General features: G+C 31.6%; 1 protein-coding gene across 1 annotated transcript; it reads left to right on the top strand.

The window, feature by feature from the left end:
- The first annotated feature begins 14560 nt into the window (after positions 1-14560).
- Positions 14561-17800, top strand: LOC112710989 (trihelix transcription factor GTL2). The gene is made up of 2 exons (XM_025763494.2): positions 14561-15371; positions 16042-17800. The coding sequence occupies exons 1-2, from the start codon at positions 14839-14841 to the stop codon at positions 17585-17587; spliced, it is 2079 nt and encodes a 692-aa protein (XP_025619279.1). The 5' UTR covers positions 14561-14838; the 3' UTR covers positions 17588-17800.
- The last annotated feature ends 3769 nt before the right edge of the window (positions 17801-21569 follow it).

The following is a 21569-nucleotide window of genomic DNA, read 5'->3' as shown; positions in this document are numbered from 1 at the left end:
GCCATTTTAACAACTACAGAAAAAGCAGAAACAAAATAGGGTTGATTCATAAAACTCACATTAAATCCGACCCTATTAAACACATCCTTCACAATTCTCATCATCTGATAATGTTCACCACTTTGATTGGCTCGCAATCAAGCTAACACATCATCGGCATTTTGGCCACGAAAAACTATTCAAGGATTTTCCCTGCCCAAAAGTTCATCATCATTTTCATTTTTAAGCAAGTTTTCAAAACCCTCATAGTTTTCTTCCATATTTTACCTACCACCCTTATCATAATTGACAACTCGAGCAATTCGCTCTACTTGCCTAGCGAGACGTTCAAATCTCGTCTCATGATCCGCCATTATAGGATTTAAAATCGTAGTCATCTGTTGAGTTAATAAATTAACTAAATCATGATGACTTTCATTAACATGTTGTCGAAAAGCCGCTATCGAATTAGAAGCATTCGATGTAGAACCCATCTGATAATCTCGTGAGAACTCAGAATACACTGGAGGCCCTGGGTTAACACCAAAACTTGATGAATTTCCAAATCTTGGGGGAACATAACCAGTTACGGTGTAACCTAGAGGAAGACCATGTGGAGGCCAACCAACAATTACTAACAGTTGCATTACAACAATTCGTGGATGTTGATTTTGTCCACTATTCTCCCTTAGAGGATTAGTAACCGTTATATTCTCCTCCACTGTACCACTTTTGGCACGTGTGACTACCTCCACCAGTGCTTGAACGCTTACGGCAACATTGTTAGTTGCAAATGATTCAACATTAGCATTAGAGACTTCCTCTACCAATTTGTTTTATCGATTTTTAGCAAATCGAAAGTGGTTCGATATCTAATGGTCCATGAGCACAACCTACTCCTCTGTGAGTACAAGTTTTCTAAAGTGCATCAAAGGATCTTTTGAAAGATAAACAAAGTAATTCGAAAATAAATTGACTGAAATTGAAATAAATTGCATTGAATTTAAATGAAACAGTAAAATGCCTTTAATTAGATCAAAGGACTTTTGAAGTTGAAAGTAAAGTACTAAAACGTAGAATCAAACAAAAAAGATAAATGTTGCCTAAAAGATAAACTTGCAAGGAAAATAAAATTACAAAAAATATAATGGAAATTAAAAACGTAGAAGGAACCCTACAGAAAAATAACTCGAGCACAAACTTAGAAAGTCGTTGGGATATGAGTGTGCTTGAGTGTTTTTCTGAAGTAAAGTTCCAACCATTTCTTCATCGATCTTTCATCTTTTTATTGAAGTCCTTGACCAATCAAATTTAAGAATAACTTCCGTACGTGCTAACTTTCAAGCAACCGTTCCGTTCTTTTTGTACAACATAGGTAACCACCAAAAATTAATTTCAAATAACATTTATTCTTCGACTAAGTACACTGATTAGCTTCTGTTTTCCAATATCTGAAAATCAGTTCTCGATGCAAATTTCATCTCTCGAGATAAAAATTTCTCGTATTTTGACCATGGTATTTTTCGAAATCAAATATTTCGATCAATAGCAAAATTTTCACTACAGAAATTAGATCTATCCATCCTTAGTTCAATTTTGCCAATATAATTTACAAGCACAAATATATCAAAATCGTGATTTATGATTGCTCTTAAATTATGAAACGGAACCAATATTTGATTTGTAATTCTAGTTGGAATAAATCGTGTATAAGATCTTTTGTTCATTAGCACTTAAATTGTGGAACAAAACCACAATTTGCTATTTGCTTGGTTCACTATAGTAATAAATCGTTTTTCATAAGCACATATACTGCTCATTCACTTTTGTAGTTCTAAATCACGATTTATACAACTATACAGACGCAAATATAACTAAAACCGGTTTTGGAAAAATCATGTAGTTTTATTGTTTTAGGAATTTATTGAGGAAAAAGTTAAGATGAAATTGAAGGGTGTACTATATGTATATGATATGACTATATGAGTGAGGAGCGAGTGTCCTCATATCACTCTGTCTCTCTGTAGCATGTGAAGATTCCCATCCTTAAATTAATTGGTCCCATGGCTCTGCATGTTTTCACGTGTCCTGCCATTCGGATGCTGTTAATTGCACCATCATTACCATCATCTACTGCATAGGATTCGAATGCCCCACTCACAACCCTAAATTATTTTCTTTCTTTTTCCTTTTTTTTATTTCGCAATTTTTTATTTTAATATTTTGTTTTTCTAGTATCATTTCCTACCACGCAGTACTGTTCCCTAACACACTCCGCACACGCGCTTTTTCTTCAACTTCCCCCGGATCAATCACATACCATATGATGATAATATATAAACAAGAAAAAATTAATTATATGATGATAATATATAAACAAGAAAAATTAATTAATTAATATCAGAATTGTATGTTTTCGATTGTTAGTTGCTACGTACTTTTTGTGATTTTTTGTTGTTATTATGAATTAGAATTACTAAGGCAACTCTTTCTGAGTGGAGCGTGGTACTTACCAGTTAGATATCAATTTTTGCTTGAAGTGACAAATTCAATTGACACTTAATTTGATGAGAAATGATTTGCCACATTATTATTTTCTAACCAGCCCTTACTAGAATCGAGTAGATATGGTTGGAGAATAATTAGAATTTATTTAGATGATTAGTATTATTTTTATTTATATAAAATATTTGTATATTAATTATAAGATGGTATATTTTTATCATTTTATTTTTTAACACTTATTTATATATATATATATATATATATATATATATATATATTGTATTTTTGGAAACACATTAAATAATATAATATCTTGTTTTTAATTTAATCTGTTATTTTTAATATGGTATCAAAAGTATAGGTTTATTTTTGTTTCATGAAAATTCATTCATAATTTCTTTATTTTTCTCTTTTGGAAGTGCTCTTTACCCTCATTTTTTGACTTTTTTTCAATACTTTGATTCGTCACTGCTACCACCAACATATTCATCACGTCATTAAGTTTTCAATGCCTCCAGACTCGTCGCCTGCCGCCGCCGGACACACCCTCACGCGCCGCCGGAAGACCGGTGTCCATTTCAGATTCTCCTCTCTCCAGACGCCATCCAGCACCGATGAATCCACGCCTAGAATCAACACCTACGAACCCGCTCTAGCCCGAGTCGGACCCGACCCGGCCCGCTCTCAGACCCGCATGTCACCTCCCTATCTGTGTCAATGCTGACGTGTCTCCCTTCTCCTATCACAAGTTGCCACATGTCACCTTTTCTTGCTGACGGGGCAGACAGTAGGACACTCCCTAAAGTTTTTTAGTGAGCTCTTTTTTATTCTACAACTGTTTACTCGTTTTCGGCCTCGAATTTGCAGTTTTATCTCTTCTCTTTAATCTTTGTCTCTACTATTATGGAAAAATCAGATGTTTTTGCAGTCACAGACATAAATGATGAATTATGTCAAAATTGTAACCGTTCTAGGCACCTCTTCTCAGACTGTCCTTCTGTTGAATGTCGCAAATGCCAACAGAAAGATCACATTGGCTACAATTATCCACAATTGTTCTGCCATTACTGCAAACTCTCGGGACATTTTATTACTGGCTGTTCTACTCACCCACCACATCTTGATCACCTCAAGTATCATTCTCATCTCAACTTCTCTCAGAATGTGTCTGCTTCTACTGTTGCTGCTACTATTGAATCTACCACCTCTGCTCCTCTTAACCCGTCTTCTGTCTCTCTATCTGATATTTCATCTCTTCTTAAGCATCTTCTCTTCCTTTCTGGTAATACACCTACTGCTTTTTTGACTCCTTCAGGTAATTCTAAATGGTATTTTGACTCCGGTTGCTTTAATCACATGTCTTCTTTACGTCATCTTTTCTCGTCTTTGTATACCGCTACAAATGCACCTTCTATCAATACTGCTAATGGTTCATTCTTGCACACGACACACAAGGGTTCTATCTCCCAATCAACTCTTAATCTCCCTGATACTTATTATATTCCAAAATTGAACTTCAATCTTATTTCTGTCGGTCAACTTGTTGATCTTAGTTTTGATGTGAATTTTTTCATTGCTGATTGTCGTGTACAGGATCGTCAGACGGGACAAATCATCGGAACTGCACCTAAGGTCAGAAGGTTATTTAAACTCGAGAATTTTCATATTCTTCCTGTGCCAAATCTCTATGCTGCTTGTTCTCTATCTACCTTCACTTATGGCATCTCTGTCTTACCCACAACTGCTTAGGAAAATTACGTCCTCTTGTGTCTCAGGGTGTTTTGGGCAGGTTAAAAATGAGTCTTTTGATTGTATTTCTTTTCATACTGCCAAACAATCTGTTTTATCTTTTCATAATAATTCATCTCTTACTTACTCTCCTTTTGATCTTATCCACTTTGATGTTTAGAGCTCTGCTCCCACCGCTTCTATGGGAGGAGCTAAATACTTTGTTGTTTTCATTGATGATTATTCACGCTTTACTTGGGTTTATTTGATGACTAATCGCCATGAACTACCTCAAATTTATATTAACTTTGTCACTATGATTAAAACACAGTTTTCCAAGGTCATTAAGGTTTTTCAACATGATAATGCTATGAAATACAATGATTCCAAACTTTTAACCTTTCTTGTAGAACAGGGTACTTTGTCTGAGTTTTTATGCCCTAGTACGTCTCAACAAAATGGACGAGCTGAACGCCAGCACCGTCATATTCTTGACTCTGTTTGTGCAATGCTTCTTTTTTCTTCGTGTACTGAGCGTACTTGGGATGAAGCTATCCTTACTGCTGTTCATATTATCAATAGACTTCCTTCTTCTATCCTTGGTAATATTACTCCCTTTGAGCGTCTTTATCATACCTCTCCAGATTACAGTTCTCTTCGAGTTTTTGGTTATGTCTGTTGTCTTTCTTCAACTTCATGAACATAGTAAACTTGAACCTCGGGCTCGCACGTGTTGTTTCCTTAGTTATGGCACTGAACACAAGGATTATCGTTGTTGGGATCCTCTCTCTAAATGTATTTGTATATCTTGTCACATATTTTTTCGGTTCTCCTCCTTTGAGTCTATTCCTCCTACTCAGTCTCCCTTTTTTACTAACCCCAATGTTGATCTTTTTCCTAGTGATGATTCTACAGGTTCTATCTCGAGTCAACCTTTACAGCCACCTACTCTTTTGCTTTTTCCATTTTTTGATGATTCTAAACCGGACAATGATCCTGCTCTTGTCCCCTGCTTCCACTCATTCTTATAGGGTAAAAAATCTACCTCCTCATCTTCTTGATTATCATTATTTTTCTACTATTCTTCATCAACATGAACCTAAGTCATTCAAAGAATCCTCCACAAATCCAAACAGACAGCAAGCAATGTAGAAAAAAATTTAGGCACTTGAAAAAGCACACAGTTAGAATTTGGTTGATCCTCCTTCTGATCAGAAAGTTGTGGGTAGTAAATCGGTGTACAAGATAAATACTCACTCTGATGGTTCTATTGACCATTATAAGGCACAATTGACTATGAAGAGACTTTTTCTCCTATTGCTTATCTCACATCTGTTCAAGCTCTCCTTGCCATTTTTGCGGTCAAAAAATAGTCTCTCAGTCAGATGGACGTGAAGAATGCATTTCTTGTCCTTCTAGCAAAGTTTGTCTCCTTTGCAAGGCACTTTATGGTCTTAAGCAAGCTCCTCGTGAATGATTTGACAAGTTCAGCACCACTATATGCAATATGGATTTCACTTGTAGCCCTCATGAGAATTCTCTCTTTATTCGTAAAAGTGAACATGGAGTTGTTCTTCTGCTTTTGTATGTTGATGACATGATCATTACTGGAGATGATGTTGATGGTATCTCTGATCTCAAAGTCTCCCTTCACTATACTTTTGAGATGAAAGATCTTGGTTCTCTCAGTTATTTTTCTGGTCTCAAAGTCATATCCACAGATGATGGTATCTATCTCTCTCAAACTAAGTATGCTTTAGATCTTCTTGCTCGCACCGGGATTACAAATAGTCGCACTGAGTTTTCTCCCCTTGAGCCTAATGTTCGATTTACACCTATGAATGGCACCAGTTTGGATAATCCTACTCTTTATCAATAGTTAGTTGGAGGTCCGTCTACTTGGCTGTAACCCGACCAGACATCGCCTATCCAGTTCATGTTCTTAGCCAGTTCTTGTTAGCTCCTCGTACTACTCATTATGTGGCAATTTTTCGCATTCTTCGCTACATCAAAGGCACCCTATTTCATGGCCTTTATTTTTTTTTCCATTCATCTTTATCCCTTCAAGCGTACTCAGATGTTGATTAGGGGGGTGATCCCACTGATTGTTGTTCTGCTACTAGTTATTGTTTGTTTCTTAGCGATGCTCTCATTTCTTGGCGAGCTAAGAAGCAAATGTTCACTGCTTGATCAAGCACAAAAGCTGAATATCGTGCTCTCGCTGACACCATTGCTGTGGTTATCTCGATTCGCTGGCTTCTCGCAGACTTGGGTGCTCCTCAGTCATCCGCAACTGATGTTTTTTTGTGACAATCGCAGTGCTATTCAAATTGCGCATAATGATGTGTTTTATGAACGCACCCAACACATTGATATTGATTGTCACTTTATCTGGCAACATCTCCTTATTGATGCTATTTGCCTCGTCGCTGTTGGAACTTTGGATCAGACTATTGATATCTTCACGAAGACTCATCATTCTACTCATTTTTGGACTCTAGTATCCAAACTCAAGATGGTATCCACTTGAGTTTGAGGAAGGATGTTAGAGAATAATTAGAATTAATTTAGATTAATTAGTATCATTTCTATTTATATAGAATATTTGTATATTAATTATAGAATTGTATGTTTTTATTACTTTGATTCTTCTAGCACTTATATATACCCTTATGTAGTACTTATATATACCCCTATGTATTGTACTTTTAAGGACACACTCAGTAATATACCATCTATTTTTCAGTTTAATCTCTTATTTTTAATAGATATAACTCAAAAGTAAACACTAACACAAAATGTGAAGATTTTAGACATTATTTGGTAAATATTTTAAGGTAAAATGATAAAATCATAAATATATTGACTAGCACAAACTTATTTAAATAAAGATATAGATACAAAACTGAAAAAAAAATTCTATGTTCTAGGATAAAATTTTATTGAATTTTTATACATTTAAAAATTTAAAATAAAGATGAAATATAATTAATGTATGTATTGTAATACATACACTTGATAAATGCAGGTTATTTAGGCTTTATAAAGATTATTTGACAACAATAAGATAAACAAACTCCAATATCATGTCAGGTTGTAACTCAAAAAACTAATTCTTGATGTGAGGGATGTTGAAATTTTGATAATGACTATTTAGACACAATCGCATTTCAAAGTAATGGTCAAATTCAAACATCAATAATAATGGTACGAAAATCTTATTTGCAGGCTAAAAATTGATATTTATTTAGGCACTAATTTCATATATCTTAATGTACGAACACGGAATACAATACAATACGGTAGGGATAGATTTAGAAATATTATTATGGGGTCAATAATATATATAATATTAAAAATTATGCAAAAAATTATATAATGTAATATGTTTACAAAAATATACCAATAGAAAATATATTTTAAAGTGCAAAAAATATGTGTGTACTTTTTATTAACGAAATGGTCTATTCTTCGTATCATAAAATTCATCGATAATAGAATCTGTGTCAAATTTTTTAGCAATTTTCTTTTCGATGTAATTAAAAGACAATTAGCAAGAAATTCATCTTTCATTTTGTTTCTGAGTCATTATTTCTATTATTCATAGCTGAAAAAGATTTTTTAATTGTAGTAGTTGAAACAGAGAATTAATATCAAATGAATAAAAAAAGATAGTCATAAGATGAACAAGTATTTTATGGGATTTAAAAAATTATTTAATTAAAAAATATTAATAATAATATCTTTTTTCAATTTTTTTAATATTATCATATAGTTTTTAGATATTAGAAATCATTAATATTTAGGTTGGAATAAACTTTTATTTAAACTAAATTAAATATTAAATAAATTTTTAAAAAATTAAATCATACTTAATAATTTATTACTATTAATTTTTTAAAAAAAAAGCTGGCAGGCCGAGGCCTCCACTCGCTCCCCTTTGTATCCGTTCTTGAATACGGGATATGTGGACATATAAATTTTAAAATTTTATAAGACATGAGAACACGGCATATATATAAAATATAAAGTATTTTTTAGATAAATTACAATGATTTTTTTATATTTTATTGGTATTAAAATATATAATAATTTTTTAATTATTTTTAATATCTTTTTTTAACTATATAAAAATATTTAAAATACTTTTTGTTTTAATAAATAATAATATAAATTATTTTTAAACTCATTTTAAGAATACATGTTAAGAATAAAATTAGACACACTGGACAAATGTCGATAAGTGTCGTATTCGAAATGTGTCCAACACGCAGACAGAACAACTTAATGTAGCATCCTTTTTTTATAGTATATATCTGTATGTAAGAGTTAATTTCTAAATAAATGAAAAGAAATAAAAAAAAATATGTAATGAAATACTGTTAGGAAATTATGTGACCCAATCACAATGTTAGAGACTATTAAAAAGATAATTATTCATGTGTTCTCATATATCAGTATATCAGGTTAATTTTAATTTTTGTTAAATTTAAAGGAAAAAATATATAAGCATAAGACAAATAAAAAAATTATATAAAAAAATTAAAACTTTTTTTTGAGAAAAGATATCAAAAAAACAATTGTTTATACATCTCTTTTTAGCAATTCAAACTAAAAAAAAGTAGTTTCATCAGTTTTTTTTTTGGGCAATGTAAAGAATTATAACTTTGTAACCATGATAATGTGGTAAAATTAATATAAATTTTTAGGTAAGTGATTGTCTTGCTTCTTTTTTTCCTTTTTAAATGAATTACTGTGTGATTTCATTGCGTTCCAATTCTGATGAATTACTTCTTTGTTCCTTTTTGAAAATAAGATCACAAGTAAGTCATTTAGATGAATTTGAAAAAACACAGACATTAATAGAGTTAAACCAAATTATCTCCAATTAAACTAGATTAATAGGAGTCTATCAAAAATTGGTAATATGGACAGACACGCCATGACGATTTCAGAAATTCTCTATCAAAATAAATCCCTAAGACTTCACTAGGATTTTTTTTAAAATAAATATATTAATTACTGAAATATGCATTTTCCAACATCCTTATCGAAAAACATCACATCACGTATCTTATTTACAATGTAAACGAAATAAGTTAACACGTATCTCCTTTACACTGTAAACGAGATAAGGCTGAGAATAAATGCAGCATATATTTCGTTTACAATGTAAATGAGATACGTATTAATTTATTTCGTTTACACTGTAGACGAGATACGTGGGTAATTATAACGTTTATAGTATAAACGAGATACGTTAAAACAAATTTCCAGTGGCTACAAAAAAATGTGCAATCATTGGTATCCTCTACAAACATTTCACTACTTCTTTGCTATCTATTCCTTCTGAAAATAAGCCAAAATGTCTACTAGTGGTTGTTTCTTGGTTTAAATGTATATCTCAATTGCCGTATGAGAAATAGTGATAATGGGGTAACATTTGAGTGTGAGAATCTCATTTTGTTGCGTATCTGACAAGTAAGCTCGTTAGTTGAATTGAATAGTCTGTTATTGGTTAGCATCGGTGGGGGTGGGAGAAAAAAAATTGGAAGGGTGGGGTATCAGTTGCTAGCATCGATGAAAAATGAAGTCTTTTAGTTCCGTCTATTTTGGCTCTATGGAGATGAGCATGTGCGGCTAATGTTTGACATCCATGGGAGAATCATGGCAGAGCAATTAATGGAGTTTTTTGCAGAGGTTGCAACGTCGGTAGCGGTGGATCTGGATCGTCAGACTTTGTCCAGGATGACCCACTTCTTGCACCACCGATTCATGTCGCGAGTTCAGTGGAAGACATGGAGGTCGACGGTGAGGAGCCAGACGAGGAGTATGTTGCGGATAGTATCGAGAGCGGTTCCTCCGAAGATAATGATGAGGAAGAGTTTGTACCGGAGATTCTGGTTGAACTGGACCATAGGTATCTTCTGCCTCCCCCGCGTCCAATTCCGACCTTGTCATTTGTACCTAGTCATTATGATACGTTGGATCTGGATGCGATGTAGGAGAAAAACCCATATTCTAACACGGGTGAGGAGGATTATAACTTGGACGATGGCATGAAGTTTAGGATTAGCTACAGATTCAAAAGCAGATATGCAGTAATGCAGGGTGTTAAGAATTACAACATTCGCAGAAGTGCTGAATATCGAGTGGTCGAGTCCGATAGATTAAAATACCATGTTCATTGCTGATAACATGCAGCAGGCTGCCCGTCGGTTCTCCGTGTTACTCTCCAACAGAATCTTGAATACTAGTACGTTAAGGATTCATTGTGTTAAATGTTGTCAGTTGTCATTTTTATGCTTGTTGAACCTATTGACATCTGTTGTTCTATTTCGCTAGGGAGGTGCATAGGGTGGGACGAGCGCACATGTGTTTAACACCCAGAATGTCACAGGACCACCAACAGTTGGACAACAATCTCATCTGATGTGTTATCTTCTCGTTGATACAATTAAATCCACCTGTCAGCATCTCAATCCTACAAGGTGCAGTGAGGCATAGCAATCACTTCAAACTGTCGTACAAGATGGTCTGGAGGACAAAGTAAAAGGCAATTGCACAGATTTACGGTGATTTGGAAGAGTCTTACAATAAGGTGCCCATGTTACTATAAGCGCTCCAGAGTTGTTATCCTGAAACGATGTGTGAGATCAGCGTTGCACCGTACTATGATGGCCACCTGATGGTGCTTGACTGTAGCATGTTTGATAAGGTATTTTGGGCCTTCCATCCCTATGTCAAGGCTTTCAAGCATTGCAAGCCATTTATCTCTATTGATGGTACGCATTTGTAAGAAAATATGGTGGTGTTCTCCTTATTGCAGTTGTTCAAGATGGTAACAGCAACATCCTTCCTATAGCCTTTACTGTCATCGAGTCTGAGACGACGAAATCATGGTCTTTTTTTCTTACCAATCAGCTTCAGGAAAAAGGACTCCTTCATCTGTCCTCCCTGCTGCTGGACTGCTGGAGGCCTGACACTGAATAGCCTCTCAACCAACTTCCAGGTCTCGGTACCATACCACGTTTAAAAGTCACGAAAGTAACCACCCACGAGCTCTCCATTAACGTGCAGTCTGAGGTGGTATGCGACATCCTGTAGAGTGATCGTACACTCACCCCACAGCATGTGAAAGGTGTGGGTCTCTGACTGCTAACGCTCGATGAATGCCGTGATCAGGGAGTTTTCGAACACATACAAAATCCTATAGCGGCAATGCATCACTGAACCATGCCTTCCTTAGGTACGGGACACTGGCGTCCGGCGGTAGGAGTGTGTGACTGACCCTTCTCGAAAGAAATAAGCGAGGCCTCTAATAAATATTAAAAAATACCGGATCGAAAATTAATTTGGCTTATAACTAAACTACTCAACCACAAGTAGAAACACTTAATTTAAGAATTTATTTACATCAATTAGTTTACTTGAATAATCAAAATGTCACGAAAAATAATTAGCTTTAACGTGTGTAGTATAATGCACATGAAAATGTCTCATAAGATAATTAATGACTACACTAATAAACATCTATTTTAATTAATTTAAATAAATTTATTTATAGACATTTTAAATAAATTTAAATAATGTCTCCTAAGATAACTTATGCTATGTCATTAGGTTTATTACAAATTGTTAATCCCTTAGCATTTAAACCTAATATCATATTCATCTATATAAACAAATCCTAGCCTAACTTAGTAACCGTAATTAAAAACTAAATCAATAACATTTAATTTAACGCGTACCTAACATTATATCCTAACATTTAAATCGATCCTAAAATATACTGCTTATTACCAACATAAAATTACTCTACTTAAGGAGTAACATCTATACTTTAACATACATAACCATAAAAAGAAAAACGATACCAACCTCAAAGTCCTCTGTCCCTACAATGTGCTAAGTCGTGTTGAATCTGTTAATATTTTTGTTATGGTTATCAGCACTCACCATATTCTTCAAATAACTCAAAAATATGACTAAAAATGGTTAAAAGTAGGAGAAAAGACAAATAAATAAATAAATAAATAAAGTCAAAGGATAAAATGATCTCTGAGATACATATATAGATTTTCACTACACTTATCTCGTTTACACAATAAATAAGATAAGGTCGTTACACAACACGTGTATAAACATGATACGGGTATTATGTTACGATCTTATTTTATTTATAGTGTAAACGAAATACGTATTAACTTATTTCGTTAAACAAAATAAATGATGTAATGTTTTTTGGCAAAAATATTTTTTTAATAATTATTATATTTATTTTATTTATTTAAAAAAATCCTACTTCAGTACGAGCAATAATCACTTTTGGGCTTTATGTGTATACAAGAATTTAATTTTATTCACTGTTAATAGAAAAAGATTTATACAAATATCTAATTATAAATTGTTATGTTAATAAAATAAATTATTTTTTATATCTATGGAGAATAATTATTAAAGAGCCACATGATTAGATAATTATATGAATAGTTTACGGTTTTAAAATTAAACTCTTATATAATATAGTAATAAAAGATGTGTTTGTTTTTGCGTTTGAAAAATCAAAAAGTACGTTCAAATTTTTTAAATGCTTTAATCTTTTGTTCAGCTATTTTTTTTAATAAATACAGAAGTGATTTTATATTCAAACTAATATTTACAAGAAGCAATAAATTTTAAATTTTTTTCTTTTATTTGTTATTTTTATTTTTTTGTTAATTTTTTTGTTTGATATTGTATATTTTTATAATTGTAATTTTTGTATATTATATTTATTATTATTTTTATATAATATAATTTATTAGTCACATTAGGTAGATTAAATTAAAAAAAATAACCTAAAAAATTATAGCATAATAAAAAAATAGTAAGAGTATTAAAAAAATATTATACTAAAAAAATATAAAAAAATTAAATATGCTTAAAAAATAATATTATAATTCAATAATATATTATTTTTAGTAATTATCTATTTAAAAATAATTTTAATTAATATTAACTAAATAATATTTATTTTATCAAAATCAATTTTAATATAATAATAAAAAAATTAATTTTATTATTAAATTATCAAACATAAATTATGTAAATACAAAACTCCTATTCAAAATCAATTTTATAAAATCACTTCTATTCAAACTCTAGTTTAATAGAAACTAATCCGAACGCACACAGTAATACTAATATACAGTAAAGTTTAGTTTTCCAATGAGCTGTGAATATATTACATCTATAATAATGATACTTTTTCTTATTGAGGAATTCAAATTTTTAGATCATATAATACAGGCAGCTCTTAACCCTAGTATTCCTTCTTTATTGATTCATTTCCTCATTAACCACAGACCAGTAGCACCCCAAGATAAAGAAAGTTTCAACTTTTAATCCTTAAAAACAATTTTGTTACACCAAATTCTTGTATAATATTAAATCATATTAATTTTGTTAATTTTAAATTTTTAATAATTGTTTACGTGATATTTTAATTATTATTTGTCACTGTTAAATTATGTTTAATATTCACGGTTGATATTTAAATTTAAATTTTTATCATTATATCATTAATACCTTCATGATGGGCTCTTAAGACATGTGATTTGTAATGAGACTCCTGGCTAGGTAACCAAATTTTGTTCAGCAGAAGGAATTGTTAAATGGGATATGATAAAGATGAGTTTGGATGTTATATGAAAATGGAAACAAGGATGAAATGCATTGAATATACCTTTTCTTTGTAACGTGGGTTGATTGACTTGTCCAAGGAAGAAAGAATATATATATATTTCAAGATTTTAATTTCTTTGTCTTATTGAAATATCATGCATTATATTCAATTATGTATTGAAGTATTAATAAAAATAATTATTTTATATGTATTATTATGTAAAATAATAGATACAATATATCGTTCTTTTATTTATATTATAGTTTAAAAATAGCATAATAAAGAATATGTATATCAAATATATTGACAAACGAAAAAAATAAAAGTATATATATAACTTAAAAAGTAAAATATGACTCATTAAAGTTATTTTATCTTAAATATTTTATTATCTGTAAAACAAAATGTCATGTGCGCATACCTAAAATTAATTATTAGATATATATGTATAAATATATATGTTGTTTAATTTAATTATAATATATATTTTATATTTTAGTATGGCTAAATTTTTTTGTATATGTAATATAGTTAGTAGTATAAATAGTCATTTATAGGAAAAAAATGCAATTTGGTAATGATGTACAATATTTGCACTATAATTTTTTTTTCTATAATTTTTTATTAATTTGTATATATAGTATTATTCTTATTTATTTATTATGGGTTATGATGAGGGAGGGGGTGTTGAGTTTCACTTTCTTGTAAAAGGGTGTGGTGGTGGCCTAAGATTTTTCCCTTGCACACAAGGACAAATTCTTTGATAAATGTGAGAAAGCCAAGAGAGAGAAAGAAAGAAGGGTTGGTAGTATTTTTGTAAAGTTGGTTGTAGCATTCCATTTAGCCACAATTTACACTGAGCAAGAAAGAAGCACATCACAAGTGAGGGAATTGAATTGAAGAAGAGATAGAGGTAGGAAGATCATAGAAGAGAAGAGAAGATAAAGAAAGCACACAAGATGTTTGATGGAGTGCCAGGAGACCAGTTCCATCAATTCATAACACCAACAAGAACAACAACAACAACCACCTCATCACAAATCCCTCTTCATCATCATTTACCTTTCCCTCTCCCTCTCCATCATCCTTCTTCTAATCCCACATCATCAAACCCCAACAACAACACTAACACTTTCCCTACTAATCCTACACCTTTTGATCCTTATCATCATCATCACCACCAATTGCAGCTTCACCAAGTTCATCATCAACACCCCAGTATCTTGCACCCATCATTACACCTTCACCAACACCACAACAACAATAACAAACATCATCATCATGATGAAGACCGGGAAGAAAACAACGCTAGCAGTACTTCCACTACTACTGTGCCAATGAATTTTGAAATTGAAAGAGATCATGAGAGGCAGCAAATGCCTCCTCCTCAGCTCATTGATCCTTGGAGTAATGATGAAGTACTTGCTCTCTTGAGGATCAGATCTACCATGGAGAGTTGGTTCCCACAACTCACTTGGGAACATGTCTCAAGGTACACAAACATTACATTTCATTACATTACATTATATATATATAATTCACTAAAATTATTAAATCATCATTTTCTCACCTATATATACTTATTGTTATAAATTCTTACATTATTTAATTGAATTATAACTAGTCTACTACTACTGATGATGAAATTAAAACCTGGATTGATTATTGTTATTGTTTGTTTGATGAATGATGATGATCAAGATATAATCGACATACACAGCAATGAAATTATGAATATTGTAAATGTGAAAATGTAAAATTAATGAGCTGGAGTCTGAGTATATATGTGTGTTTTGTGATGAGTGTATAGCTAGCTGCATCATATGCTACCTCCATGTGGAAGACAAACACACACGTGCACCTACATTTCAGCTCACACACTGACACAAACACACACACACACTCACAGAGAGTAATGGCACACACCTCGAGAGACAGAGAGGGGGGGGGGATTTTTTTTACTAACACGGATGAAAATTGAAGGAGGGAACCCCATTGATTTTGTCCATATATTACTATATTATTATTACATGTTTGAATTGTTCTTGCAAAGGAGTAAAAAAAAAATAAACAAAACAAAGTAATTATTAATTTCTATAATGGTTATTAGTTACTTTAATTTGGTCCCCGGAATAATAATTTTACATTTATGGCGTGTGCAGGAAGATGGCAGAGCTTGGATATAAGAGGAGTGCTGAGAAGTGCAAAGAGAAGTTTGAAGAAGAAAGCAGATATTTCAGCAGCAACATTAACTTCACCAACAAAACCATTACTCCTCCTCCTACTACTACTACTGGTTACCGCTTTCTTAGTGAACTTGAAGAGCTTTATCATCAACAAGATAATAGTGATCATCATCATCAACAAGAAGTGGTGGTAGTGGAGAAGCAACCAAGTAGTACTGACGGGCAAGAAGACAAGGTAGTCATGGACCAAGCATTGGGAGAAGAAGATGATAAGGAGAATGATGAAGAGGTGGTTGCTGGGGCGGCCGTGGTGGTGTTGCCGGAGAAGATTATTACGACAAAAACAAAGGAGAGGAAGAGGAAGAGGGGTGGTGGAGATGGCGACGGCAACGGCGACGGCGTTAGGTTTGAGATGTTCAAAGGTTTTTGTGAAAGCATTGTGCACAAGATGATGGAGCAACAAGAAGAGATGCACAACAAGTTAATAGAAGATATGGTGAGAAGAGATGAAGAGAAGCTTGCAAGAGAAGAGGCATGGAAGAAGCAAGAGGTGGAGAGAATGAACAAGGAGCTTGAGATCATGCAACAGGAACAAGCCATTGCTGGTGATAGACAAGCAAACATCATTGAGTTCTTGAAGAAATTTGCCCCAGAAATTCAAACCCTTGTTTGTGTTGAAGAAGATCATGATGATCACAATAATAATGGAAGAAACAAATTAGTGAAGGTAACAAATAATAATAACAATGTTGAACACAATGGTTCAAATTTGTTGTTGCATTCCCAAAACCCTAATCCTCCATCATCACCTTCTTCTTCTTCTGCTGTGATTGTGAATAACCAAAATGGTGTTGTTGTTGCTGCTGCTTCTTCTTCAACAAACCCTAGCTCAAGTCCTATTATACAAGCTGGCAAGAACCCTAATAGTACTTATCTCAACAATGATAGCCCAATAGTAGAGGCGGACTCGGCGGCAAAGAAGGCGGCTGCCACGACTGCGAACTGCGAGAAAGATGAAATTGGAAGAAGATGGCCAAAAGATGAAGTGTTGGCACTGATAAACCTGAGGTGCAACACGCAAGTGAGCAGCAACAATGATGAAAATGGGAGAGAAACTCACAAGGCTCTTCCATTGTGGGAGAGAATCTCACAAGGGATGGTTGAATTGGGGTACACAAGGAGTGCAAAGAGATGCAAAGAGAAATGGGAGAACATAAACAAGTACTTCAGAAAAACCAAAGATGCTAACAAGAAGAGGTCCCTTGATTCAAGAACTTGTCCCTATTTTCATCTTCTCAGTAGCCTCTATAGCCAAGGGAAGCTTCTTCTCCAACCTGAGAAGCAAGAAACTACTACTAATAATAATGATAACCATGGAAAAAAAATGGTCGGAGATCATCAAACTTCTTCACAAATGGGGTCTGCTATTGCTGCTGATGATAATCATGATCATGGAGGTGAGAATAACAATAATAATAAAGCTTTGATGCAAGCACCTTCTTTGGATTTTGATCAGTTTTAATTCATTAATTATTTTTGTCTATTTTCTATATTACATAATAATAATAATAATAATAAGTACCACTTATTTTGTAATTTTCTTTTTTTATTGTGGGGTTTTGATGGTGGCTTAGCTTCTTTTCTTTTATAGCAATATAAATTGAGTGTAGTATGTACCTGAGTACACACATATATATAAATACAAAATTAAAAATGTCTGAAAATTAAACTTAAATTAGAATATGGTGTGAGCACCGACAGCTTGATGAGGAATGAGAAGACTATAAATTTATTTGCTGTTCCCGTGTAAGTGTAGCTATTTATATTCCTTTTCAAGTTACATACATTTTTTTTTAATCTGTCAATGTTTCATATAGTTTTTAATTAATAGGGGGGAAGACATTGACACTACTCTTGAAAAATAATAAAGGAAAAACATTCTTTAGGACATTCTTCTTCCCTTTACTACTAACTAAGCTAGCTAATAACTAATCAAATAGTGAAAGGAACTAAGCTACTTTCCCCTCCTTTTTCTTATCCAAGTATAGAAAAATTGTTTTATTTTTTAATCTTTTATCTTTTGGTAAACATAGGAAAATTATGTTTTGTTTTGCAAGCTAGCAGCGCTGAATTATTATCTTGCATCATGATGAACCAGCAATAATTGATGAAGGTGTTTAAGTTAAAACATCATAATGATTAGTTTTTTTTTTTTTTTTCTAATTGACAAACCATTTTTTAAAATTAAAAATAAAAATCAGCTAGATACTTGTTGCTTAATTAAAGGCACCATTTTTCATTTTAGGAATAGAAGGTAAATATAATTAAAGAAGTTGTTTTGTTCTCCGTACCCTTTTTTAATTGCAACTAGTGTATGTTCTCGTGTCTTATACGGGATAATACATAAAATTATATAAATTTTTTATTAAATTTAAATAAAAAATATACATAATAATTATTATTATAAATATTTTACAATTTAAAAATATTAAAAATAATTAATATTTATTTTAATTAATTTAAATTTATTGAATGGTCATCTCATTTGCCCGCTTAAGCAAGTATTTGGAGTTTGAATTTCGTCTTGTGTGTATCACAATCCATTAGTTAGCGACACACCCTTAATAAATAGAGCATTAATATGTGGTGGATTAATTCTCGAATTGCCAAGTTAGGAAATCCATAGAAAAAAATTATATTTGTCTTTAAAATAGATTAATTTTTCATTAATGAATTTTTGTCTTTGTTGAAATTTACTTGGGACAATTTTATTTATTGCTATCGTATTCATTCTTGAAATCAAAATAATATGATAACATTATTACTTGTTAAAACTTCACATTTTATGAAATAATTTTTAAATTTTCAAATTCATAAACTTATGTCATTACAAAAGTTATTAGATCGATTAATATTTTTTGGTAATATGGTGTATCGAAACACCATCGTTGAGTATTAATTAGTGTGAAAAGAAACCGATAGCAACTTTTGTTATTCAATATATAATTTATTCTATTGAAAAATAAATTAATATGGTAATCAGGACTCTCAGGGGAGCGTGAGAAACCCACTTTTCATCCCTCATTCCTATTTAAAAAAATGTCCCCGTTCTTTTTCTGTCGTTGCAAGTTCCTGTTTAATTACCCCTTAGAGAACGTAGATCTTTTCGGGTATCTACGAATATTCTTTGAAAATTTTTTAAAAATTTAACACAAAAAGACATAATATAATAAATCATAAAATAATCAATTTAATTTAATTCAACACAATTTATAACATATTCGTTATGAAAAATAACATTTCAAAAGGAAAAAAACTTAAAAAAATAATCCAACATAATAACATAACATAATTTTTTAGGACGATACTAAGCGACATAGTGACGGACTTGATGAGAGGTAGAGAAAGTGAGTTAGAGAGAGAGGATCAAGGCTGAGAATGAGTTTGGAAGAAAAAGAAAAAATTCGAATTGGAGGCAGAAATTAGAATTACTAAATTCAAGAAATGGATTTACGTATATATAAATTAGGATAAATTGATAATTTTATATTCGCGTATATTTAATAAGTTTCATGGGGCGGGTACTTATGTCTGTTTCCCTATTAGGAGTGGCAAACGGGAAAGTCTGCCCTGTCTCGCCAAAAGCCCGTCCCGCCTAGTAAGACAGTCCTGAATTTTCCCCTCGCTCGCCTAATGGTAGGCTGGCGAGATCTCCTTTTTTTTATAAGCCATTAAATATTAAACAATATATATAATTTCACAACAATTTCAATAAATTTATAATTTCTAAAAACATAAAAAATTATAATTTTTAAATTCATGTACATTAACGTCTTTTTAATTATAAATGTGTAATAAATATAATTATAAATATTTTTTTGAAACAAAATAATAAAACTAGCATTGTCTAAAGCAAAAGAAAATATTATCCAAAATATAACTTAAAACTTCTTCAATTATCATCTTCATCATTTTGTAGATCAATAACATCATAAAAATTTGTAAAAAAATGGCTCTACCAAAATAAAAGCTTGGCCCAGTGGGAAAGCCTGCCCCGCCCTGCCGAAGCCCGCCAAATCCAGTGGATTAGACGGTGCAGGGTAGGCGGGATTTTTAAGTTTGGTGGCCATAAATTTCCAGCCCAACCTGTATTTTTCGGCGGGTTATACGACCAGCTCGACAAATTTCGACCCGTTTGTCACCCCTAGTCCCCATTCATTTTCGCATGGCAGGTCGTGAGGATTTCAGAGGTCCCATCTAGCTTTAAAACGCGAGTAATCCCTGCAAATACCCGTTTCGACTGTTTTGTGATCATCCTTATTGCTAGCATTTATTGGTTCGTGACGTTGAGCTATTCTAGCCACTCAATAAATTCTTAGATAATCAAAGTTTAGGTTATATCATTTTTATAAAGTTACATGTATCCTTGTTATAATAATATTAATAAAAGATAAATGGATAAGATAAAAAATAAGAGGAAAAAAATGGAAAGAAAAGTATATTTTTTTGTGTGCTGTTTAGATGAAAAAAATGAATGAAAAAAAATAGATGAAAAAATTTATTTTGCTTGAATGGAAGGAAAAGTAAGAAGAGAAAAAATTATAATAGAGAAAAATTATATTAATATTTTTATATATTATATATAAATTATATTTCAAATGGTAATTCTGTATTTTTATCCATATTTGCACTTTTAAATCAGTTTTCTTCGCAACTTTGAAGAGAAAAAATTTACGTGAGTTTCATATATACTTTTATGTTTTTCATTCAATTTCTTTGTTGAACCAAATAATGAAAAATTGATTTTTCCATCCATTTTCTTCCCCAGCATGTTATTTCTCAACAAATTCTTCTAATCTAAACAATGCATAAATATGTCACATTTATTATATATATAACAATAACTAATATCACATATTAGGCTAATTTACATTGATAAATTAAAGTCACCCTAAAATTACTTGAATCCCCTAAATCCAATAACGTTGCCTAGTTGTCTCTATTTAAACTGAATTTAATGAATTTGAATTAGGATAATAAGTAATAAATCTAATTTATATTTAATAATTTACCTCTAACTTATAGTAAAAATATAAGATATGATGCCAAAAAAAAAACTAAAGCGTCATAAATTTTTTACTAACAAAAAAAATATTTCTTTTTTCATTTTTTAGACATGTATCTATCTTTTTAAGTTATACATTTTGATTTATATAAATTAATGATAATTAAATGTAAAAAAATACTAATTAATAAAGGAATAAAATTTAAGATAAACATGTCCTGAACAAATTGAAATAAAATAAAGACTTTTAATTATGATCATTAATTATAATTACATATATTTACTTCAATATTTATACTTCAAAAACACAGTATATTAATATTTTGTATTTTTATTTTTTAATTTTATACTATCATAAACATTAGTTACTCTCCAATAATGACAATACTTTTAAAAAAATAAACATAACTAAATTATCTTAAAATTATATAATAATTTT

The sequence above is a fragment of the Arachis hypogaea genome, chromosome 9, assembly GCF_003086295.3.
Source record: "Arachis hypogaea cultivar Tifrunner chromosome 9, arahy.Tifrunner.gnm2.J5K5, whole genome shotgun sequence".
In the NCBI taxonomy this organism is placed as follows: Eukaryota; Viridiplantae; Streptophyta; class Magnoliopsida; order Fabales; family Fabaceae; genus Arachis; species Arachis hypogaea.
The sequence above is the reverse complement of the archived record's forward strand: the minus strand, read 5'-3'. Positions and strand labels throughout refer to the sequence as shown.

What these genes read in the sequence shown, in the direction of transcription:
- LOC112710989 (XM_025763494.2), top strand. Translation starts at nt 14,839, where the DNA reads ATGTTTGATGGAGTGCCAGGAGACCAGTTCCATCAATTCATAACACCA. An exon ending in ACTTGGGAACATGTCTCAAG is followed by an intron (nt 15,372 to 16,041) that starts GTACACAAACAT and finishes TGGCGTGTGCAG; the next exon opens with GAAGATGGCAGAGCTTGGAT.